This window comes from Pieris brassicae, chromosome 10 (assembly GCF_905147105.1).
Source record: "Pieris brassicae chromosome 10, ilPieBrab1.1, whole genome shotgun sequence".
Classification (NCBI taxonomy): domain Eukaryota; kingdom Metazoa; phylum Arthropoda; class Insecta; order Lepidoptera; family Pieridae; genus Pieris; species Pieris brassicae.
The window spans coordinates 10,136,722-10,164,146 of record NC_059674.1 but is presented as its reverse complement, the minus strand read 5'-3'; the positions used below and the strand labels follow the sequence as shown (position 1 = coordinate 10,164,146).

Sequence of the window (27,425 nt, the reverse complement as noted above, 5' to 3'; positions counted from 1 at the left end):
CAAGAATTATGCATGTTTTTATGAAGTTTAATTTAGGGTGTATAGTAATAATAGTATTACAGGTTCCCACCCCCGAATGTATTATTAAAAACTCCTACCAGAAATGTGTTATTTATATTAATTTGGTTACACAGACTATAACTGGCGAACTCAGAAAAATTTGACGATTGCATAGTTTTATTTTGAAAAAAAAATCATCTTCAAATAATAACATCAATTTATTATTTTTATTTAACATAGAAGGATTAAGAACATAACAATGGGTACTTTAAACACAAAATAAATTCGTTTACAATATAAATGCACATATAATTCTACAGTTAAAGTATTAATACAAAATATAGAATACGTCCATAAAAGAGTGAGCATATTTATTTAGCTTTACAAGCATCACTTTTCTTATTTTATTACATATCACTTACATTTTATCTACTATAATACATGCAATATTTATAAGTAATATGAAAATATTTTAGTATTAGAATACTGCAAGACTGTTCACAATATGCTTTAATTCAGTAACCAGATACAATCTAAGCAGAACATGTGTGGAGAAAGCAAGACACCATTCCATATAAACAACTAGACTTTTAAAATGATGAACGCATTTTCAACACCACCCAAAACAAATTTTGGCACCAATTACTAAATATTATACCAAAGATAAATTACTAATTTTTATATTTTATAATTAAACGCTTTTTAATATTTTCATATGGCACGCGTCGTTGTCTACAAATGTATACAGCAGACTTTTATCTCAGGAAAACTTAAATATATATATAAATTTGGTCTAATAAAAGGAAGCTCAAATTAATAGGGCATAAATTTGAAATCAGTATGTTTTGTAAGATAACCACAACGCTGTACATTGTGGCTGTTATTTAAAATGATAAGAACTATCTTGGTAGCTCGGACCCAAAATAAAAAATCAGTCTTAGGAATATATTAAGGAAGTAATAAATTTTTAAATCTCAAAATACATATTATAGGGGCATTGACTTCAATCAACATCAGTTAAGTTTGAGAAATACATTCAGTTGTAACAATAGATTCTAGTCTCAATATTTTTATTACATAATACAATTTTATTCAATAAAATATTGCACTGAATATTAATTACAACATATTCTTAATAATGTATCTATGAAAATACCTGAGGTTTTATATTTGATTACATATTAATACAGATACTTAAATATACATTTGCACATTAATTACATTAGATGTCACCGAACAGACTGTTTAGGAATAAGAATAAATATTTTTTACAGGATAATTAATAACTAACTTGAGAGTAGACATAATCCTAATATGACAAGCATCATAATTAATAAATAGTGATTTTAAAAGGTGTCTTATAAAGGATTTAAGCTGTAATATATTTTGAGTAATAAACAAAAGAGGATTAATTTAGACTATAAAAGTTGTAGTAAACATAGTTTCTGTGACAATCACTGACAATGTACACTGTCATATATGGGGTCTAAAGTGGTCCTCATAATTTTTGTATCCTGATTTGAAAGAGTATTGATCTCTCTTTCGTCTAGAACGTGTGTATCAATATACTGAATTTTGTTCACTTAAAATAATAAAACGATAACTTTCGATTAGATTTAAACGCATACACTTAATTAAGGCAGTGATTTTATATTCAATTTTAAATGAGCACAATAAAAGCTGTTCTTAGATTACATTGCGTCACCATACCATTGTATTTTTTATTAAAAGTAAGTACCTACTATCAAATATTCAGTAAAATCAACTAAAATAGGAATTTGAAATTGATGAGTATTGTACAAGTAAATTAACTTGATTAATTTTAGCTTTACTGTCAGGTTTCAAACAAACCAGTTTTCTCTACCTTTTAAATATTATTTTTTAAACACAAAGTAAGTAAATAAATAAATTCTAACGCAATTTAATTAAAAAGGCATTTTTAGGAATTAAAAAAAATATAGGTATAACGAAAATAAAAAACATTAGAAAAAAGTATTGCAATTTTGATATACGACCTTCGTGGAACAATTAGCTTTGTTGATAATCTGTGATAACGCGCGTAAATATTGGCCCGCGCACTCAACACGATGATAATGTATAGGTGATTGCTCTGATACTTATGGTATTCGTATCTGTGTTTCATAATTACTATAAAGCTATTTTTAAGCATCGTTATTTTCGTTGATAAACAAATGAGTAGAAATAGTTACTATACATTACTTGTATATATAAAGTTGTCTACAAGTGTTTTAAGTGGATAAGATTACGAAGTACTTTTAACTCTGAAGTTTTTTATCAGTTGTGACATGCAACTGATAAAAAACTATCACGGGGTGTTTGCGAACGCGCCGTAACCACCCCAGCGCTGGTTCTCTGTAACTCCCGATAGCAAATGGAAACCCGACTTCAATGTTAATTTTGGTGTCGTACGATCTCAAGGTTTCTAAGGCTACTCAGAGAAGTTTATGGAAATTGTATATAAAAATATAGATATTTTTGTTATTGGAACTTCCAGATTACCAAGAACGCCTAACACTAAAATTTCCTACGAAATAACTCTAGATACGCGTGTTTTTACCAGCGCTATCAAAAGTTATATTACATTTAGAGAATATCGAATTTAACTCCGTCTGACCGTGGTTAGTAAATAATTTTCTTACGCATCATCCTATTTATCTTGTGTCGCAGTATGCGATTTGGATCAACTCCAAATCATATAAAAAGAGAAAAATATTTAAACAAACAACTCGCGGAATTTTTTATCGACATTTACTAACTAAATCACGGATTATAATAAACAACGCAGAGCCGGATTCGGTATAAATCAGAAAAATTCTAGAGCCATAGGCCTCAATGTAAAAACTCAAATCCAAAAACTACAAGCAGTTCATTAATCTTGGATGAATTTTTAAACTAACTTCGTCTTGCGTTTCACTCAATACGTCGAAGGACCAAAACGTAAACAGTTTGATATGGAATACGTGCTATCGTAACTGGTTTAAAAATCGGTAATTCTTAAGAAGATACAAGGTTTGTTACATAATGGCACACTATTAAAAATACAGGCCTAGTTTTCTTGGGCCCAGTGATTTACTCCAACCCTGGCGCGTTAAGGTTTTAAATGTCATGACTTTACTAAAGGTTACAATGTACAATCGAGTAACCATAGGTTAATACTAACCATTATTTAACTCGTAAAAGCATAGTTAAGCGCATACATTTTAAATGTTATCAAAGATAGATTATCTTTTCTACCAGGGCGAAGGTTTAGATCAAAAACACCAATCGTAAATAATTCTTATAGATAAGAACGTTATCTATTAAATTCTACCGTAGCAATTATTACATCAGCGGAGTGGTATACTCTCTTGACACTCTTCCCCAACTATATCCAAAGTAACAGGACTGTGAAATAATGCTGTTGATCGAATTTTGTTCTAGAACTGAACACGTAATAGTTGCTTAGCAAAATATATTCAATTTCTTTACTATATATAACACGTAATTCGGTTATTATAATCTTCTTCATATTTTCCATGACAAATCATCGACAAATGTATTCAATACAATCACGGCATACTTGTATATGCTTCAATGAATTCTCGTGACAAAAATTATTACATCAGTGAAATCGCAAAATGTTTGTAAATTAACGAATGCCTACCTCGCGTGCTTTGATAAGGGAGAAATGTATTTGATAAATTATAACTTCGCGATCATAATAACGAGGTTAACATGAATAAAACAGAAGAATTTTTAGAGAAAGAAATATTTAAGAGCCTAAAGCTTCTACCTAAAAGGCATTCGACATACTTGGAAATTGCTTCGTACCCTTCTCGAACAAATCTGCCAAAAATGCTCGAGTATTTTCCTACACCAGTATAATTAGCATACAATTTGGTTAGGGGACTCACCATTTAGTCGAGTCTTCATGAGTTTACGATATTTTATAAGCGTGTTGAGGTCAAATTAGCGAACGTATAGCTAACACAAACCTTCACCAAAAGCATTTAATTCCACGAACAACACAGTTAGGGCTTGTAAACAGTCGACAGTTATGTCGATAGCCTGAAACAGGAGTTTTTACCTAATTTCATAGATTCAAAGGGCTGGATATTTATTTTATTAAATATGTAATAGACCTGGTATCGCAAACTGTTTCATAGATATAGATGTTTCGTTTAAAACTGTATTATATCACTTTACTCTATTGTCAATAGTTTCCACAGCGTACACGATATAGGTAATCTTTTCACACCTTATGTTCTATTATCGAAGTTTTCATACGAATCCCAAACTTTTTAGAAAATATGCTACTATGTTTGTCAGAGAGAGTGTAAAGTTTTTTTCAAATCGGTCCATGTGTTTTAGCGCCCATAACAAACGAACAATCAAGCCTCTTTATAACATCAGAGTACAATATTATCTTACAGCGACAATAAACCACAATAATTCAATAGTTCGGTGACGCAATTTTAGTTGAAATTAAAACGGAAATAGGAACATTGTATGACAATAACGTGCAAAGTTCTAAATTGATTTTTTTACATTAATATTTAGAATACAACCAAAGCGTAATTGGATCATACAAAGTGTAACTTATTCATATCATAACAAGACAAAACTCTAGCACGATATAATGACCTAGCAAGTATCAAACTTTCTACGCGAGACATTCCATAAATACTAATAGAAACACTGACTTTATCTGAGCAAATGTCAATATAAAGGGCAATACCGAGGTTAGCACAATTTAATACCGTTTAATAAAATATCATTTAGATTTGTTGTGAAGACATTTCTTCGTAGATATCACATATACCTCATAGATTGGCGAAAATGCTCACACATACATTGAAGACTGTGTCCAACCCTCAGCCCGCGGTATCTTTCGTATTATTAACATAGTATTTAACGAGTATACACTAGTTATTTTACATTATTGTGAAACTTCACAAATATTACCCGTGAGACAAATTCGATAGACAAAGACAGAATCTTACAATTACGAGTTTACATATTTACAATTGTCAAAATGTTAATACCTTTATGATAATTTGTAACCGTCACAAAGAGATCCCAACACTGACATAAGCATAATATCACAGTTCACACGTAAGTGTCTCCCGGGGCCAAGCACCCGGGGGCGCACTCCTAGCTACTACCGGCGCTCTCTGGCCCCGAGGTGTGGGCCGTGGGCTAGCTGGATGAACTGCTTGTTGATAGGGTGTCACGCCCAAGTTCAGCCGCCATTATGGCTATCGTCAGCTCCTTGCGAGCCTTCTGCACCACCCACACCATTAATGTGATTCCAATGAGGATCTGAAAGGATTAACAAACAAAACATTTATTCCACAGGAAATAATGTATGATAACATAAATGATACATACATATACGTACAAAAGACATTTATATAAAAATGAATCCCTATTTCCCTGTACGCGTAAACGGCTAGACCGATTTTGCTAATTCGTTATTGTTGTTTTTTATTGTCAGAAGAAAGTTCTTTTGAAAGAGAAAATTAAGAAAATGTAAGAATACTTATTCTATATAAGTATATAATGATGAATCTCTGTTTCCCTTGGTCTCTGCATTACGCGTGAACGGTTCGCGAAAAATTAGAAAACTTAAGAATACTTAACCACTATATTAATTAACCATGACTTTTGTTACGATAGCAATTTTTTTGTCTTTTTTTCTGAAAGATTAAATATTAATATAGTATATATAGTTGTCCAACGTCTGTCGGGTCCACAAGTCAACTATAAATATATAATAAATTATGTATAAAACATAGTTATCCTTTGGAGATAGGTGTGCTAACGCTCAATCCCGTTATATTAAATAAATATGATTCATATACAAATTATATAATACAATAATATAGGTATATATTACACAATTTTTAATTATTACCGAAAAAGTCTGTATTTGATGTCTACTATAAGTCCGCAAAGTATTAAGAAAATATTTTTAATTAATAATTTTAAAATATAATAACTCCACGAAGTTGCAAGAACATTCCTGATATCGTAAATCTATAAAAATACCTAAAGAAACAAAGCCAGGAGGTCTGCATCGCAAACAATTATATTAATAAAACTCCTGTAATGTTTAACAAACTCGTTAATACAATTAAGCAAATTGCAATGAATGCTTTGAAAATTATATCATTAGCGAGTTATCTTATCTGTTAAATATATTACACTGATTTCTTGTCAAATTTGTCGATTTTAAAGCGATGGAGTTCTTCAAGTTCTACGCCCTTGATTTGAAAATTGAATCATTATTTTGTTAACGTAAGTACGTTCATAATTATAGGTACAGTGCGTTAACTATATGAATAATATAACAATTTATTTATAATATAATAGTATTTTGATTTTAACATTATCATAACATTAGAATAGAGAACTCAGGAATGAATTTATAAATTAACCTTAAATGAATTTTATTTTATTTATCTATAAAAACAAACAGTTAGATTAGAAGAATCCTATTTCAACTTTGTGAAATAAATATGATTAAAATCGCCTCATAACAAATATGAAAACACTAAACAATAGGTTCAAATTTAACTTCGAACTACCGACTGGTAGTAGTAGATGACTATATTAAAAGATAAATACTATTGATCAATCATCTAATCCAATAAATATATCTAACACGTGAGATCGTGACAATCGGTTGACGTGTTGCGGTGACATTGATATCGTATTAAATGTACCTAACCTGGGGACCGCGTGACCCGTTATACTAATGTCGAAATGACCTTACTTTGAAGCAACAAAAGATATATCTAATAACATTAGAATATAACTATTAATTCTGCAAGCTCGTTACGAAGCCGGTGAAAAGAAAATTATTTAGCATCGTGATATTGGAACTTGCAAACGTTTATGCCGTGCCATGCCTTTCTAAAATGATTATATACCCAATGTAACGTACCAAATTTTAAATATTAGAAAAAAAATATTCACCAATCACGCGGTCGTTTAAGTTTCTTAAGGGTTTAGGAAATTGTTAACGAAACACAGTGAGGAAATTTTCAAAATTTTAAAATAAATTCTCGAATTCCCCCTATGGGGCTTGTGACCTAAGGTGGGAAATACTGTTCCATAGTTACGAAAAACAAACAAAGTAATCGGTCTAAAGCGGTGATTGTGGTCCGATTAGACAGACATACAAACGTTAGCCAGTGACCCCTGGGTCAAACTTCTATGTGTTTGCATCCCCCAAAGCAGCATAAGAGCAAAACATTCATATAGACGCAAGGGCGTCTCTTGTGAGACTCGAACCTCGGCTTGGGCCGTCGCGGGGTGGTCAATCGCCTGAAGGGCAGGACGGAAGCTCACTGGAGTGAGCGAAGTGCGAAGTAAAGGTCCTTGCCTTCCCCGGTGAAGGCGGTTTTTTACCCTAATCTGTCATTGTCTATTATTGGCCGCGCGGGCCGTTTTTAATTTATCGTTTGCTACGGTAATTGGATCGTCCGGATCCGTTAGTGTGTGTCGAGGCCTCCTACGAGCCTTTTTTGTCGGGAAGGGGTAGTAGTTGATGCTTTTACGCACCAGCGGATTGGGATGGTGTTTAGCCTTGTCAAAGTGGCGGACGCCAACTTCATCCATTGGGCTATGGTAGGGAGCTCCAGGTTGTGGTGGAGATCGACGTTTCTCACGTAAAAGGGCGCACCGGTCGCGATTCTCATGAATCGCGTCTGAAGCACCTGTAGCCGCTGAATATAGGAGGGGGCACAATGCGCAAAGACTACGCTAGCGTATGTCATGCACGGTCGAATGCAGGCCTTGTACAAGGTCACCTTGTGTCTGAGAGACATTTGACTCCTTTTATTTAGGAGAAAATGGAAGCGAGAGGCGACAAAAGAGGCCTTCTTGCGAACGGCGGCTATATGCTTACGGAAAGACATGCCGCTATCGAGTGTGACTCCTAGATATTTGACGGACTTTTGCCATGGGATGGCTTGCCCGTATAGGGTTACCTCTGTCTTGAGGTTAAATTTTTTTTTCATGGACTCCGGTCATGATGGGTCGAGGAGACGATAACGTTCCTTCTACGCGATAGCGCATTGAGCGATCGGACAAGAAGTCGTGTACAATACGCAAGAGTCTTAATGGCACTTTAAGGTGGTAAACCAAGCCGTTGTGCCAGACCTTGTCGAAAGCTTTCGCTATGTCGAAGAAGAGCGCACCCATGGCTCTCGGTTTCAGGGAGCTATTCATCCCGGAAAGGATGTGCTCCGTGATTCTATGGACTAATGTCCTTGCCTGCGAAGAAGCGATTTTTATTTAGCATTGGGAGAGGGGGGCGGCGGGAGAGTGACGTGTCGATCGCGTGATTGGTAAATCAGTTGAAATTTGTGTCCCGCGCTGTGTACGATGCGCAAACTTTCCCCCACTCCCTTGTTTAATGCTCAAGAAGTTTGCCGGTATCTATACGCTGAGTTGAATATTTAAATTTACGTTTGAAATTATTTTGCTGCTCCAAAAAAGATTCCTTGGTCGACCAGAACTAATGAAGTGAATTCCATTGTTTCATAAATGCAAAATCTATAAAATGTGTTTGTTTATTAAGGCAACATAATTTACACTTGCCACGCAGGCGTGTAACAATAACTCAATTAATTAATAAATATTGTATTTATTGTTAATAATACATACAGTGGCGCTACAACATATGTGTCTTGGCCGCAGATTGCACTTTGACTACTTTTATTTCATAGGTAGCCTTTTGACCCACACTGTATTTTTGGGTCTGAGGCATCACGGTTTCCTCACGATGTTTTCCTTCACCGTACGAGCGAGTGTGCGCACATAGAAAGTCTATTGGTGCATAGCCGAGGATCGAGCGACCTCAGGAAATCTCAGGGATTAGAGTCGCATGTTGAAGCCAAACACTGCATTTCGTATATTATACTACTATAACAAAATATGGTTGCAAGAAGAGGGTTGCACTGTGACTTTTGGACCCTCAACTATGAGGATACAGAAAAAAATAAAATCATAATAAAATAGTTTAGTATAAATTTGACACTAAATTTTATGTTGTGTAAATGTTTGTGATAAATAAAAAATAATTTCGTCGATTTATGAATAGACACACACACTGACACCTAGTTTCCTTATATATAATTATTTTGTTAATATTTCAACCTTTTATAATAATAATTGTTCATTAGGCATAATATTTTCACACTACGTTTTAAGACCTGGCGATTCGAAGTGGTGGGTGGGATCCGTAACACCAATACAAATAAATATGACAAATACGGTAATAACCTCGTAAATCGAAAGCCTGCACTACAGTCAGCTATCATAAGTAGGCCTATGTAAATTCTTAAGAGTTTTCTACATAATTCTACGCCACTTACTTTATTTGAAAGATGACTCTCTTCAGTAAAGCGGTCAATGAAGGCAATTCAAGAAGCATTAAACCAATTGGTGACATTGTGAATTCAGCCTGTGAGAGACATTAATATTATGATCGACAAACGCGTCACCGGCTTCCGTCTGAGGTCCTGCGTTGGTCGAATGGTTTATTTATTAATTAATTATTTATGAAGCCAACACACACGAAAATTTTATATTTTACACATACAATAGATACATATATCTTTTCTAAAATATATGACAGTTATTATTAACAAAAAAAAACTTCCAATTTTAACTTTTATATTAAATTAAATTTAAAACGCTTTATACAATTTTATCACAATTTTATTTTTACACACCCATGTTGTTTACACCAGTTTCTATTAAGCATTAACTGTTATATATAGAAGTTTTAAATAGAGATATTAGTACATCTGTACGTAGCGAAATTTTGAAATGGTATGTTAGCATCAATATACAGTTCGTTATATTCGTATATCTTGAAGTATGAATTTTTAATAACCTTTTTATAATGTGCCATTAAGGGTATATATAGGGGGGTTTACGGCAGGATTTTTCGGTTTCAGATATTATATTAAAAAGCGCAATAAATCGCGGGCTTAAACAGAATAAAAACAATCGCACTACAACCATTTAGGGCTGAGACTCAAGATTTCTGCATAAGATTCGTCACTTGTTTTTCCTAATAATAAAGATTTTTCTCAGTACGAGCGTGTGCACAGCAGGGCTCAAATCACGGCAGTAGGCCAACACTGCTCTCTTAAACTAAATAAAATCGGAACAATTTAGTCTGTCCAGTTCAGCCTAGTTTATCATTGGCACGTTATCACATGTCATGCACTCGTTACACAATCAAATAAATACAATTTAGACAAATAATAATACGTCATTTGGCTAGGCCAAAACAGAAAAAAAAACATTATGTATTCATTATATACATAACTTTAAATAAATAAATAACGGGCATGTATGTTAAGTCACACATCACATTGTTTAAGCATGCTTGTAGTCATTAAATAATAGATTAATGTCTATTAAAAAGAAGAGTTTAATAGCACAAACAATTACTTTAATCAACTTAATCATTACTTATGTTAATTAACTCGTGCCGATACGTACGCTATATACGTACATCTTTAATGAAAAAAAAACTTTTCCAATTGCCGTGTACTATAGCGTCAGAAAAATAGAATTTGGGTATGTTTATACTCATTTCTCGTATATACCCATATTATTTAACTACGATCTACGTATCAAATAATTAAAATCGATTTAAAATATATTTAGCCTTTAATTTATTAATAAAATAGTAGGTTTGTTCGCATAAATTCTGTTATTAATCGATCCACTGACCTAGAAAACAGTAAAACTTATTTAAATGGACTCAAGAAAGGTAATAATGAAAACAAACACTTTATTTACATAAAAAAATATGTTCGTGATCGTACACCGGCACGCACATGCGAGCGTTCTGGCGATATGAGCCTCTTGACCACACGAATTGGCGGCATTACTAGTAAGAGCGTACACAAAATACTACACTTATTATTTATTAAAACCGTTACAACTAAAACAAATTTCTAAATTCTAAACTAGTTTCTAAAATGTATTTTTACCTGAAATGCAAAGACCACGTATCCAGTAACGTGTGACTCGTGTAGCACATCATGCATTGACCGTAGCGTTGAACCCAGGTATACGTTGATGGCCTGCGCTGGTAACAAACCCAGCAATGTAGCCCAATGGTAGCCACAACCACGAACGTCGCTTACCTGCAGAAAAATGTAACACATATTGACAATTGTCAAATGGAATTTGAGACAACGAAGAAGTGCCTTTTAGCGGGATAGAGTATTTACACCATAAGTTTTGACAACAATTATAAATAACTGAACTGATGCTATTATTATTTTGACATTATGATAATGAATTTGAATGCAAATTATTAAAGAAGGAAAAAAAATTACACATAACAAAAAAATTTATTACCGTTCCCTAGATAATCTAATTCTTGAAACTCATATTAATAAAACTGAATTCTTTCACTCCTCCTTCACTGTGCAAAGTATGGATTTCTTTACCAATTGATATCAGACGAGCTCAGTCTCTAAATTTATTTAATAATGTTCTTTTTTATCAATTTTTTTCTGCCTGAGCTATTTATATATGTATATGTATATATATGTATTCATTGTGACTCAATTAACCTTTAGATTAGCTTTTACAGTTTTGTTTATTTATTGTTCGTTTATTAATTTTTTTGTTTAGATTTTATTTTAGTTGTAGGTATTTTGAGTATTTTTGTTAATTATTTATGCACTTCTTGTACTTTAACCTCTGTAGCTGTCTTATTCTTTGTTGTTCCAAATTAGGGTTGCCTGGAAGAAATCGCTTGTTAGCGCCTAAGGGAGCGTTCAAGTTTTACGTCACGAAATTTTAGGAGATTTTGACTCCGTTTCAGCATAGGACAGATTGAAAGTATTATATAGAGTATATAAATTCGTATATCAATCGAAAATCTGTAGATATATCTGCGTACAGAATACAGATATACAAAGCCGGGCCTATAGGGCAGGCTAAACTAATGTTAAGTGATTCTGGCGCCATTGGACACTCACAATACCAGACGGCTCACAAGCGATTGCCGGCCTGTTAAGAATTGATACGCTTTTCATGAAGGACCCTATGTCGAATTGGTACGGGAATCGACAGGTAGCTTCAACAGTGCTGTTAGGGGATATCGAGGTGACAGGGGTGGAAAATTATAAAATTTTCATTTACTAAACATAACCATAGACTATAGTAGCTTTGGGTATTGCGTTCTACATGTATCCTTTGAAATCGTATGTTAATCTGAAGATTAGATATGGTGATAGATTACACGGTAACAATCTTGCGGAGATAAAGACGTTTACTTCATTGGCTGTAAATTGCAGCCTTGTGGCAGAATGCCATATGCAATAAAACACCAGGAATAGCCGTGCCAATAAACTTAAAAATGTCTTCAGTTGGTATTGCGACAAAAGAAATGCTGAGAACGCTTACGAGGCAACTTTAAAGCCCTCTTTTGTTTTAGCTTCGCTGAAAGCTTATTTCGCCACAATTAGTAGATAGCTTAACAGTTTATTAGATATATTTTTTTATTGTAACACACGAAAATTTATTCATATGTTTAAACAAACAAAAGTTACTTCACTCAAAATACTATATCTCACAAACCAATAGTACGACAACTGCTGTCAAATTTATGTACAAGTGTATTTTGAAGGTGCGGCCAAGAATTCAGAAGTTAGATAGAAACAGTTTTTATGGGTGCTCTGAAAACAAACTTTCTGAGACCCAAATCGCGCTGCAGCAGCTGTCTCTCTCTTACATATTGCAAAGCGAAGAGAGAGCGAAAGAGACAGACGTTCCCCCAGTGTATCTTAACTACGAGAGCAAGAGAAACGGAGAACGACTCCAGCGCCGCCAACTACGAACTCAACTGGTCTGCGCTCTTATTCTACGTCTAAATTCGTTTATAAGGGTTAACTTACATAATAATTTAATACTGTTACCGCCATCTAAGTGTTTTCAACCACACAAGAATATAAAATTGCTTAAAAAACTAAGTTACACAGATACACCACATCAAATGGTTGGACTTATCGAATCACCGGTAGGACTTATATATACCAATTATAGTCAACAAGTATTCCAGTAAAAACCTTTCATGTGAGCTTAAAGAAAATCGATCACTATTAGGCCACCCGTATCACTAGTATTTTTATTGTTAAGTGTGAAAAATGGCTTCCTCGCTATGACAAAAGGAAACGAGGAAGACAAATAAAAAGATGGCCCTATGTGGCTACGTAAAGCTAGACACCGAGAAGAGTGGCAGCTATTGGAGGCCTATGTCCAAGGACAAGATGTAAAACAGAAATTAACCGGCTTGCCGATTAATTATTAGTGTTTACAGTACTTCATATTTTTATGTAGTAAAGTAATTTTACAGTAATAAAGACTATTATTATTATTAAGTGAAAAATATTTATTTCAGTTAAAACGAGATTGAATAGTCCCTAACTAGTTTTAAAACAGAAAATTTTTTATTTTGTTATCGTATGTAAATATAAATACATATTATGTATTTTTTTGTTAAAAATATTAAACAATATATATTATATAGACTATCACGCAGCATTTGAAGTTTAAAATAAACCTATTTTACTCACATAACCCTCTAAACTCCTTTTAAAATACCCTTAAAATTTAAATAGAAACCGAAACCGAACCGTTAATTAATTAAATAAATAATTAAAAAATAATAAGAATCTAGGGGCGAGACAACGACGACCTCATATTTTAAACCGACAAAAACCGTTTTTAAGGTATTTCCGTCCACCACCTGGAACCAGCCGCCCACCCAACCACTTTGACTTAGGGCAATAAAAGAGCGTACCTATTCTTAAGGCCGGCAACGCACTCACGAGCACTTTGTCATTGAGAGTGTCCATGGGTGGAGGAGGTATCACTTAGCATCATTTTTTTTTGTGTATGCAACAACAAAGTTTTTTTACTTTCTTAATTCGTGACATGCTTAGTCTGTCTGTGTCTTATTCGTAAGACATGTCAGTTTCCGCACGACAGTTTCCTTTTGCACGTGTGTCGACTGCATTAAAGAAAAATCCATGACCTAAAGGTGGCTAATTGCACACTCAATTACTAGAACACTGCTGACGTTAATAAACTTGATTGGAGACGCTAAGGGCCAATTTCAGTGCTCTAAATGGCGTGAGTTTAGACTTATTAGACGTTTCATTGTGTCAAGGTTAAATTCATAACAAAAGAACCATTGAAATCTCTCGGGTCGTCCTACAATTTGTGAGAAACTCATAGAGTGCTGTGTTGAAGACTGCCAACACTGGTCAGTCTTCGGCGTTCTTCAACCCAAGATCGTTCAAATCACCGATGGATTTTTCTTTCTAAGTGCGCGTTTAACACTCGCACATAGTGTGAAAAGGATAAAATCGTGAGGAAACCGCTTAGCCTTAGACTCAAAAATCGACGACATATGTGAAGCGCAGATTAGAAAAAACAAACGATCACGTAATAGATACAGAAATCTGCGTCCAGCACCTTCCTTAAAGGCCAATGGTTTGTTTCTAAATAAAATTGCTATAATCTAGACGATGTCAGAATGTTATCTTCCTTGTCAGACATGACTTCGACAATTAGGTCTGGCCTTTTTTTCCCTTGCGCTAACCCAAAAAATAACACATTTCAAATTTAGTATAGTCATTTAAATAAATAAACGTAAGCCTGCCTACATGAGTAATTATTTAGTTATTTTTGTTACGCGTGCTGAAAACAATGTATTCAACCGCTATTAAAATATCTACATTGTATAAAACTAAATATAGATTTCCTTATAGAGGTCAATTGAAAGGACTCTTGATGAATGGAATACTTGGCTGATTTATAAGCCAGATGCATCTTGTAGCAAACAAGACGACAGTAAATGCCTGGCAACAAATAAAAACTGCACTAAAAAAAGTTATTATTTTTCTATGTTTATTGGCTGATATATGAAATATGTATCTACCTACACTGTACCGACAAAAATAGGTGTGCAAACTGAATTCTAAAGCGAGTGCTTGGCGAGTGATTTTAACTGAACAACAGTCGGCGTTAAACTAATAAAAGCCTGCGTGAGCAGAAACATAGCCTTGGCTCGTACAAAGTGTTTGTGAAAATAAACCTACTGAAATGTAAACTACACTCTTGCCAATCAAATCAGAAACCTAAAACGTAATATGTACTTATATATATACACTTCTTTAACGGATAATCGTATACATAACCTCGTGTGGTTTGACTACGCACTAATGACACACTAACGCAAAAAGAAAATGACGAACCATAAGAAAGATTACTTTTTTTAAGTTAATTAATTGTATAACTCTACTTTTAATCTTATTTTTGTTCAAATGAAATATTGGTAATGATGTACATTTATGCTACCTGTTTTTATATGTACTATTAATGTAACGAAGTGTATATATCGGGTTCAATTATTTTTTAATGTAAAGGTGAAGATTGAATAACCAAAATGGTAGCGAAGAATTTTGTAGGCTTTTTCGGCTCGTATAAATTGGCTTATATATATTTTTATTTAAAGACCTTGTAAAAAACATTCATACGTCTGGTCTAATTGCAGGTAACATTTTCTTCATAAGAATATATCATTGAAGGCTACATAAATAAAAATGAATCGCGAAAATAATTCCGGTAAAGCGTGTCTCTATGGGGTAGCATAGAAAAATGTTCCATATATGTTGCTACTGAAAAGTCAGACTAAGAAAAGAAACATATAAAGACGTAACAAACTAAAAAGTTTGTAATTAATAATAATAATCATTTTGTTCCTCAAACACCGTGTACAATTTAATTTCTGTGGTTCAATAACAATTTGGACATTAAAAACCAGTGTTTTCTCTCTCATCCACTTTCTGTGTATGTCAATTTCGTTGGAGCAGCTGGTTAATATTTCAACATTCGCAAATAATGTACTATCTTCAACTAAATTATTACGAACGCGCGTAAAAATATTCTTTTTAAAATTAAAACAAATTTTCCATGCTCAAATCAACAAATCTTTAACGATTTCATTTAACGTCTAACGTCCGGGTGAGACGCATACAAAGTAAACGTATTTAAAAATATCAAAACAGTTTCAGCGTTTATTGCATGAACATGAAAATTGAATAAACATGGCGTACGTTCAAAATGATTTAATACACTGCCACGATCCCATTGGTTTCTCTTAACATTACTAACGTATTTCACCATGCCTCCTGCTGATAGAGGATCTTTGACAATCTGAGATAAATCTTAGTTTTTAATTTGTTTTATTATTATTCATTACATAATATCATGTGGAACATGGTGTAATGGTTGCAGCTCCTTAGAAACGTTGTGTAAAAGAAAAAAAACTTGGCGATTAAAAAGAGTGGTGGAGAGATTATTACCATTTCTTCTCTTCCGTTCTACGACTTTGGTTTGAGAACTGGCAGTAAATATAAAATTAGAAGCATTCAATGTATATAATTTTTTTTGACATTCATAAGTGTACATTGTGTTACCTATATGATTAAATGATTTTTGACTTTCGGCTTTACTGTAAGAGCACAACACACAGCCAGGAGGCTCATCTGTTAAGTGATACCGCCCATGGACACTTACACTGGCAGCGGGCGGCGAGTACGTTGCTGGCTGTTTACGAATTGGCAGGCTCTTGAAGGACCCTCAGTCGAATTGAGTCCGCATTAACATTGTTGAAATGTTTTTTTTAATTATGATAATTAAATTAGCTTATTAAACAATTATATTTCGTACCCAGCGGATATCGTAGGATAGAACGTATATAACATGTATAGTGTATTTAATAGAACGTATGTTGTCTTAGCACCTAGAGTGATATAGGTATATGACGGGCAGAGGGCTGTTGCACGACTTTCCTGTTCGGCAAATAACGTGAATGGTTAAATAGTCTTCCAAATATTACGTGTAAATTTAATTATTATATTAGTGCGTATGTACTTTACTATAACGTAAGCGTAAATAAAGCGTTTCTAGGACAGTATAAAGATATAATAGAGCGCAAAATCTGATTGCGCTAATCTTTACAAAGGGTAAGGCTCCACCTTCATATGTCGTAGATAGTGTCCATAAACATTGGCAGATTGTTGGCGCCTAGCGATCGTATCAAATATCAAAAACAAGTAGCCACGCTAAATGGATTGTTAAAATGTAAATAAAAATAAATACTTATTTCTCAACCTACTAATGCAGATTGTTTTGGTTTTACGACTAATATAATTTTGCACAACGCGCAGTCATGTTGAATATGGCAGTATTATATGGAATTCACTATATGCGATACATTCGCAAAGCATGGAAAGCATTGAAAGATCTTTCACGCGACACCTAGCTTTTATAAACAGATAATGTTCACATAGACACCTGTACCATCAGCGACTTAAAAATGTAATATGATATTACTGTACCATCGGAGATCTTTAGCCGGTGTTACCTTCTTATATAAACTGCTAAATAATCATATACAGAGCATTGAACAACAACAACATAATGTCATATGTAAGAATGAACTAATGAACTCTTTCATAAAAAAATCTATCTTCACCGTCGATTTATTCAATAAGGTTAACTAACAACTTAAATAGATTCTACCCTGATTTAGTTTAATAAACATCTAATAACAAACAATTAAACCAATTTCTTATTGACACTAGCGTTTAAGAAACAGGCTAGGCCTAGTTTAAACGAAGAAGCTCATAGAAGTATATTATGTTTAAGTTTAACTAAAATGAATATTGTATCTCAACATTTCGTTGACTATTGTATGTTTACAACCTTTATAATGTAATGTTTTTTGAGTCAAAGAAAGTGTTTGATATCACGTATTGTTCGCGGTCTGTATTTCATCCGTTGCTTTATTTTTTTAATCTGTAGATCGTTGTGTATTTTGGGTCTAGGAAGTGTTGTTTGGGCACCGCACCTCCGTAGTGCGCGATGCTGGGTCAAGCTTTGTTTTAATAAGATACTGTGTAGTCAAATATATATTATATAGTATAATATTTATGTGTTGTTATATATGACGCAGTAAAGTAGTTACCCTAGTAGTTACACTCACTTTAGCGACTCGGTTGAATATCGACATTTAATTAACTGTCTAGAGATTCAATTAACTCTCTGATTTAACTACTTTACGGCGACATATATACAGTTAAATCTGAGTAAGTGACATTTACCAGGTACCGTCATTTCGGTCAGGCTTGCCTGTTTGGAAGAGAATATCAGCCCTGAGATGAATGTACTCTTGGCCATGATGGAAAGACGTGAACCTCATAAACTTCTTCAAGGAAGCAGGGTTCACTATTTTTACAGCTATATTTGGGGTATTGTTATAGATCTCTATATGAGACAGACTACTTCTGTAAATCTTAAAACTAGAAACTCGGGCTAGGGAGAAACCTCTTCAAGGGAAAATAAGATCGCGGTCCCTTGAGCTCCCGCTTATCCAGGTTTGACTGTATTTAAAGCAGTATCGTGAATAACATATGATTTCAGGTAAACTTCTGTCGCAAACGCCAGAGCTAGCCAACAAAAGTTGTGCCTAGTTGTCTACATAGATATCAAAATCCATAGGTACATCAGGGGCTAAAACCCATGACTGTCAGGGTTGAGTCACACATCAACCACTACTCCAATCCGCATCATGAAACGTGATATATTTTCAAATGCATGTTTTAAAACAAGTCCTCAAGGTGCCCCAGTTTTTGTACTACTTGCCGTCATGCATTACGCACGAAAGTTATACAGCCTTGAGGCACAGCTTTGAGCGCTTTTAAAGCTTTAGCTTTTATTTTAAGCGTGAAAGACAAATTATTTAAGAAACGGTCGAATCTTGTTTTAAATCCGTTACAGAGTCTGACTGATATACTTTAATTATTTATAAAAGTTAAGTTGATTAACTTTTTTATAAAGTTTATAAAGGCTATCAGTTTTAATCAATAATGTTAAGTACATACTCCTTTACGCAACATGAAGTCAACGCAAATAAAATAAATAATATCTACTTATAAGACTAAAACGTATAAGAATAGAATTACTTATAATAAAGCATGCCCTCTCTCTTTGTAAATCAATAAGCTACAAACAAGCCAGGAAATATTTTAAATGTCAAGTTACTTAAATAAATAAAAATAAAACCTTTTAAGAAAACACTTTTTAAACTGATTGAAGCTATGTATTATTATTAAAAACTTATAATTGTTTAGCGTGCTTTACAGCGCGCTAAATAATTATAAGTTAAGCGGTCACCGTGACCACGCACGCTGTAAAGCACGCAAAACGTCGGAAAAAAAATTATGTAAATAATTATAACTTAAGCGGTCACCATGACCACGCACGCTGTAAAGCACGCGAAACGTCGGAAAAAAAAATTATGTAAATAATTATAAGTTTTTGATAATACATAGCTTCAAGTCGATTAAAAAGTGTTCTCTTAAGGTGTAAAAGCTATTTTAATAAAAGACAATACTATAAAAACTTTTATATTAAAAACATGAAATTGAAATTAAATAGGTACATTTTATTTAAAACCTCCTCATTTCGCCCTAATATGACTTTTTCACTTAGCCTACCTATTTAGTAGCTACATACCAACATATATAATAATTTGCTATGCTACCCCGTAGACTGTTCGAGTTCAAGGAATAAATAAAAAAACACCTCCAATTGGTCCAGCCGTCTTCGTTTACGCTTAGCAACATATTATGCGAATCATTTTTATTTATATAGATTATAAAGAAAGGACCATTGTCTTAGATATCGTGTATAAATAATAATATTATAATTTAAATAGATAAAAGTATAAACAAAAAGACTTCGGTCAGCTTCTTAAATAACAATAGTTATTAGTAGAATTTTCCAATTACAAACACCGTGTTTGTATCAGTCACAAATCTTGCACAATACAATTGAATTCCTCGTATAATATAAAATTATACAGAACAAAGTGGTACCAGTTTTATCTTGATACGCCCAAGTTATCGTAGCCATTGTGAAACTATTACAGGTACGATCTAGGTACTGGTGTCGTTATTACAGTCGATATTGACGACCGACTGGGGGGGGGGAGTAGCAAGGACAACTTATTAGAACTCATGACATATCAGGTTAATAAACAAGTGCAAAACCCCGCGCAACCTTACGACCGTAAATTGCTAAAGCTATGTATGAAAATCTTAGTAGAAAATTACGACCTTTTCAAATTGGGGATACAGTTTTTTTTGTCACTTACCTCATATCGAATGTCAAGGCCACTTGAACAATAAAAATGTTGATGTAGCTCTATGGAAGAATCCGTCCTAATTCGCGCCAAGTCATGACATTGAATCCTACCGGGCGGCATAGGCGGATATCCGTTCAAGTGATAAAAACCCAATAATTCGATAATGATTGTTGAATTGAGTACATTATTCCTATTTAACATAACAATTTCTTTAACGTATTAGGGAGTTGTGCCATAACTTTACGAACATATATACAACGTACCTATATAAGAGACAGAAAGTCTTGAATATTGCCTTTTTAATTAAAAAAAATCTAGTTTCTGTTCATTGACATGACGTAGGTATTATATTTTATCTGTGCTTTAGGGATTTAGACTGTCAAAGCAAAACTGATAAAATTATTTATTATGATTTATATAATATTTACACATAGCAACCCCAAATTATGCAAAATTGTTTACCTGCACCCATATAAAGCCGGGGTACGAACGCTCGACCTTAGGGTTAAGAATATCTTAACACTTTATAGTATATTTATTCAAGGTTGTCACACCATACATTATAGTACTATATATAGGGCAGCATATAGAACTATGTAGCTACCGGCAAACTTCTTGAGCATTAAACAAGGGAGTGGGGGAAAGCACCGCGCGGGACACAAACGTCAACCTAAAAATCGCTTCTGCGCAGGCAAGGATTTGTTGAAGATGTTATACATGTATTAAAACGTGATTTAGTCGTAACTAATCGCTCTCGTCATTACTGAGACTAATTTGTTTAAATACAAAACAATGGTATTATATTCAACGCCGTTGTATTTACATTCTAATTGTATTTAGATGAAAAAAGAATTATCACCGTTTATTTAACGATCTGGTTGACGACAAATATATATTTATTAATTTATTTAATAACGGCAAAATTTATAATAAGCTGACCCGGCTTCGGCCCGCCTAAACGAATACATTTGAATATATGAGGGCAATATCCTCATCTTTGACTGAAAAACAATCTCAGCAATATAAAGCATAGGAATTAGCAGACACCGGTAACGAGATAAAGATAAATAATACAAGAAAAACTTTAAGGAAAAGCAACAAAAGTCCCACCAAATGCTAAGAGTCGATTACAGTTACAGATTAGCTGAACTTAATTTAAGATTTTTGAAGTTATACTTCTTATGGCGCGTTAGGGTAATAAGAGTAAATATGTACGACGCATACCGTCACAAAAAACCGACACCTGCACGCCGTCACAAAAACCCGACACCCCCACACCATCACAAAAAACCGACCTGAAGTTAGCATAGTCAAAATTTATAATAAAAAAATGACCGTTTCTTTAATTATGTAGAAATATGATTTCTATAAACTTTATTTAACTAAATAATACGTTATAATAAAACTTTCAATGTAGTAAATAAATTTTTTCTATTGTTAGTGTGAATAAGGCGAAATATAAAAATTTTAAAAAGAATTTTATCTTGTTACGCCAAATTATAATATCTGTACACGCGTTAGATATTATATTTTCAAAGTAACACAAAATAAATATTCAGTTCACTACTTTATTAAGATAATAACAACTAATAATATTATTATATGTCAAACCTTTCATTAATCACATTATTCTACATTTTTTAAATCAAAAATATTCGTATAATGGCGCATTTATACATATTTATTAATTTGGAAGAGTTTACCGTATCGACGGGCTGAAAGTAAATGTTTGACAGTTAATTTAGTATGGAAAAAATACTAAGCACGTTAGCAGTTAAAAGCCAACTAAGGTGTCTGGCGAAATGGAATATGCGAGGACAAAGCGGGTGAGAGAGACAACAAACTGGATAAAACGCGGGGCTTCCCGGGCATAGATAGTCCGTGCCTCGTTCGCAATGAACAACAAGATGCGCATTACTTTTTTTAATTAAAATATCCCCTATATATCGGCAAACCAAAAGTATCATTGGAATCGGTATCGAATACATTTTCGTATTTTTTCCAATTTTATTAGGGAGACAATTACAACAAATCAAAAACGATGTTGGTCCAGCCGTCCTCGAGTTATAAGTTTCCGATCAAACCTGACTTTGTTTTATACTGGTCATTCGCTGACCGAGATTGCTGTAAAGCACTCGTACTTACGTACTTTAAAAAACTTAGTTAAATAATTCCTATTCGTAAAATAGACACTCTTATTTGGAAGTGAATGCTTTATTTGTCTGTGTTGTAATAATATAAAAATCAGTGACCCTAGAAACCTTTTAGATCTCAGCGTTTGTTTCATGATAATTTGGGGATCTATTAGGCAAGTATGTGATCAGCCTCGTGTGCCTGACATTCCGTCAACTTTTTGGGTCTATGGGCGTGTGTGTATTCCTTACGATGTTTTCCTTCACCGTTGGAGCGAATGTTAAATGTGTACATAGAAAGAAAGTCTATTGTTGTACAGCCGGGTATCGAACCTACGACCACATATGATGAGAGTCGCACACTGAAACCACAAGGCACACTCTACGTTGCGTTGCGACTGCGTTGTAATACTATTATAAATATTTCGATATAGTGGAAATTGCGATGATGGCAGCCAAGGCATTTCATATCCGTCACGCGCTGCAGGATATTGGTTCTGTAAACATTATTGCCGACGTAATGCAAAGAATTGTTATTATTTCAGACCGCATTAGCAATTCAATAATAGTAAACAAATACGTATGTATGATATTTATATGTTTATTAAAGTATCAAGATTAAGAATTTGTAAATATGGCATTAGTCAGCAGCCCGTATTAAATTTCGTCTAAAGTAGTGGTTATATTGATTGCGCTTTTAGTAGGTAAAACTAGTAATATTAAGAAAATACTTTAAATGTATGTAAATAATAATAAGTTTTTAATAATAACACATAGCTTCAATCTGTTTTTTAATGTTTAAAAGCTATGTTAACAACAGACAATACTAGTAATATTGTCAAGTCCTGGAAACTCTTATACCAGAAATATAAAGGCCAGAAACATATCTGCAACTATCTCAATTATAATTATAGGCTAGTAGTAGGCCAGCTACATGGTTCCTTTCTTTTCCTGGTTTTCCTTCTACAAAGACGTGTATATATAATCGCTTGAAGAGATCGCTTGTTAGCGATAAGGCCGGCCGTTGCATCCCTTATAATGTTTATGTATTATATTATTTATTTCTCTATATATGTAAAGAAGTGTATGATTATACTACGACGATAAGACTAGAATCTTGCAACATTACATATATAAAAAAATATTTTGCTATATCAGGCTCGTCGAAAATAATAATAATGGGTTGGTAGGACGTGTTCAATTCGCGAATACTAATTGTGCTAAACATCTTCCATACCAAATAAAAAGCCCTTAGAATCTTTGGTTTGTCGTTCAAACCCCCAACAAACGCCCTTCAAAACGCATTTTATTGCCTTGAACACATACTTCACAATAATTGCTGCAAGACTAATAGAAGGAAAATACCAAGCGATTAAAGTCTGTAATAAAAGTGTGACGCAAGTTTATCAGTTTATAGGCGACATAAATATGTACGTATTGTTTTGAAGTGAGAAAATTTCTCATACACGCGATGATTTAATATTATCTATATCCTTTGCCAGGTTATATATAGCTTGGTTAACTTATTTAATGAGTCATTTTAATAAATAAAACATGTATGCTTTATTTATTAAAAGCGTCTACACACGGCCCTAAGATCAGTGGAGATATCGGGACAATGGTGGTGGGGATGAAATCGGCTCGAATAGGCCGTAGCATTCTCGATTTGCCTACAGACGAAGTAATCTAAGGTGCTCTCGCCACTTTCCCGATATTGCCTTTGACAGAAACAAAAACCATAACATCTAGTTTGTTCTTTTTTGACCATATGTATTGCTAAGGAAATTGACAATAACAGCATTTATTCGACTCTTGTATGAACCACCAGCCAGCCAGCATCGAGTTCATGAGCTGCGGTATTACTTAACAGTAGACGGGGCCTCCTGCCAGTTTGCCTCCTGTTATATTAAAAAAGACCTACAAACTATACTACTACTACTACCCTACTATTTTAACGTAATCACGAAACTCCTTGTTATTAAACAGACTAGTAACGTGGGTAAAAGCTGCGTGATTATTAGATTGTTTGTTATTGTTGTATTTTGTAACTATCTTAGTATATATATATACATACTTATATACCCTACTAAGGAAATAATACAAAAATCTTTACACAACATTAATGACAGTAAGTTTTGTTTGAAATTGTTTATTATTACATTATTAACGTTGTTTACGGAAAGCAGTGATAACACTTCCATACAGACTTATGAATCGCTTTTAACTATAGTTCATTTTAGATACTGATAACAAATGTCAAGGCTTTTCACCTTATGTCTCGTTATTATATCGTAAGTTTTTACTGAAATAAACAACACAAAACAAGTCTGCCCTAGGGTTTCAAGCACTTTAATCGGTCATAATTTCTGTTATTTCTTCGCCATTGTTTATGTCCATCATAGTTATAATTATTAGTTAATAAAAAAAATGATACTATGGAACATAAGATAGATACAGTCATTAAATTTGAATAGGTAGACATCCCTACTCATCGGCAAAGAAGTCAGAGGGTGTAATAGAAAGTATATATATATATAAAAAAAAATTAATTAAATTTAATATTAATTCTTAAATAAATTTAATTTCATGTACACGTCAAGGCACGCAAACGAAGGTTTTTGTAATTTCCATGAATGTCAAAATCTTTAATCTAAAAAACCGCTACTAAGTATGTTATTTGGAGTATTCACGCCACCACAAAATCACTTTGTAATTGGCCTTTAATTACTTTGTTTTATGCTCTTCAGAACTTTTAGCTATGAGTTTGCATAGTTTTTTTTAGTAAATGCACGAGTAGTAAAAATTTAAATTTTAAAAAAAAATTCTCATTTAATTTTTTTCTGTAACAACATGGGACATTACCAATATTTGAAAAAAGCCAAACATATGACCTATATAGATTTAAGCTAATTCTAATAACACCTTTACATTTGATATATAAAAGTAATTATCATTTTATAATTAACTTTGTATTGCATGCAAGTAATAAGAGTTATTATTACTTTACATGTTATTTCCGTGAAAAGTTATGCATTTATGCAAGGTTGAGGCAAAATGCCAGTATACATAAATGGATTAAATGTTTTGTTCTCTGAAAACAGTGTATAATGCAACATACTTATCTAATCCTTTTAAATATGACTTATGCACTCCCTAGCTTAGTGTGGCTATTTTTTAGATGAAGAAACATATTTAATATAGGCTGTTATGATTTCTCTATCTAAAAAATCTAAACACTATTATAGACATTATGTGGTTTTTGCAATGACAAAAAAATGGATACAGCATAATCTGTATCTACAATTCATGTTTTCAAAGCACATTCTAAACAATTATGTGCATGGTGACAGCTACTTAAAAATTTATAAAGATTACAATTTGTACTCTGGTTACTAAACATTATGTGTATTTGTTAATACACATTTTTTTATGCATTTTTGTGTTTTATTCTTAAGTGCTATTTTTTATTCTTCAAACTACCAATATTTGCCCATAGGTGCCCAATAAGACGACTAGTCCTTATAAGACTTATAAACAGATTTTTTGGACTACTGAAAATCAAACCATAGACAAAGAGTAAATGGAGTTTTTAGAGTATTCAATGGGTTAACTACTACAACTAAGTAAGAAACAGGTAGAATCATAATTATAGGAAGCATATTGTAATTGATCAGGCAAAGAGCAACAATCAAAATGGAACATTTACAATGGATGATTAAACTTATCTAAAACTTATGATTATCCTTTTTCTGTCAATGCATATGGATACTGAAAACTAGTATCTAGTCTAAGCAGTACTTAAACCTTAGATTTTGATTATACTACTTTATTAGTTCTTAATAATGAACAAATGAAATAGACAATTTTATTTAACTCTTCCAGTCCCTCGTTGCTTTTCTTTATATTACAATAAAAAAATGGGTTCAAAGCAAAGGATGATATTTTAATATAACATAGTTAAATACTCACAGCAAATATTGTGTTCTGTAAACCAAATGGTATTGGCGTTAATCTGGCAAAAAAAACTATCTTGAAAGCCTGAGGTCCTGCAATAACTTTGAGGAGGGCTCTTGCAGTATCTGACTTCAACAGCCGGTCCAAAGGCAAATATCCTCTTAACATCTTCAAGGTAAAATGGGCTACAGCAACGCCGAAGTTCGCGCTTACTACTACGGTACACAAACCCTTCGGAATACCGAATAAATATCCACTAGTTATTATGAGCACTAAATAGCCAATAGTCACTGGAAAACTAACAATTAAAAATAATCCCATAAACAATAAGAACACAATCCTTGGGTCTTGAGCATCAACCCAATATAAAATCGTTTTTAAATATTCTTTAAAGAAATATAAGACTAACACCAAAGACGTCAACAAAATTATTGAAATTATAATGTTGACTAAATAACTGTATGTTGTTCTGTTATTTATTTTCGCCCAAATACTTTTCTTTCGTATTACCGCTACTTGGTCGGCTTGACCGTCCTCAATGTTCACAATTTCCATTTTGAGCACGATTTCTGTGTTAACACTTGGCAGTTATTTCACCAAGTACGTAGGGGCAGAGAATAAAATAGAATATATGTCGCCATGGCCTAGATTCGCCACTGTTTATTTCAGCACGGGATAAAAAAAATCGCGAAAACTGTAACGTCCGCTACTTACGACGACTCGATTTAATAACAAAAAGATATAGTGACAGTTTTGACTGTGACACACGCTATGCTTACCGTCACGTCAAGACTCAGTCAGTACTTTACATTAGTATTTCCTATATTATTCTATGGTAAAAACCTTTATTAAATATTATGTCTAAATAACCTTTTTTTTATAGAACAGGGGCAAACGGGGTAGAACGTTTACCTGGATCGCCGCCCATGGATACTCTCAATGCCAGGGGATTTGCCGCCACGCTGAATGTACATAAGCAAATGACTTACATTTTTATAAAAACTAGGCAATTGTGAAATGACAAATCCCATGCACATCAATGTCAGTTGTCAAACCTTAGAAATCAAAGGAAA

General features: G+C 33.4%; 1 protein-coding gene across 1 annotated transcript; it reads right to left on the bottom strand.

Moving 5' to 3' along the window:
- Positions 1-267: 267 nt before the first annotated feature.
- On the bottom strand, positions 268-27,211 carry LOC123715302 (transmembrane protein 64). The gene is made up of 3 exons (XM_045670260.1): positions 26,368-27,211; positions 11,025-11,180; positions 268-5,322 (listed from the first exon to the last, which is right to left on the bottom strand). The coding sequence occupies exons 1-3, from the start codon at positions 26,905-26,907 to the stop codon at positions 5,200-5,202; spliced, it is 819 nt and encodes a 272-aa protein (XP_045526216.1). The 5' UTR covers positions 26,908-27,211; the 3' UTR covers positions 268-5,199.
- Positions 27,212-27,425: the final 214 nt, after the last annotated feature.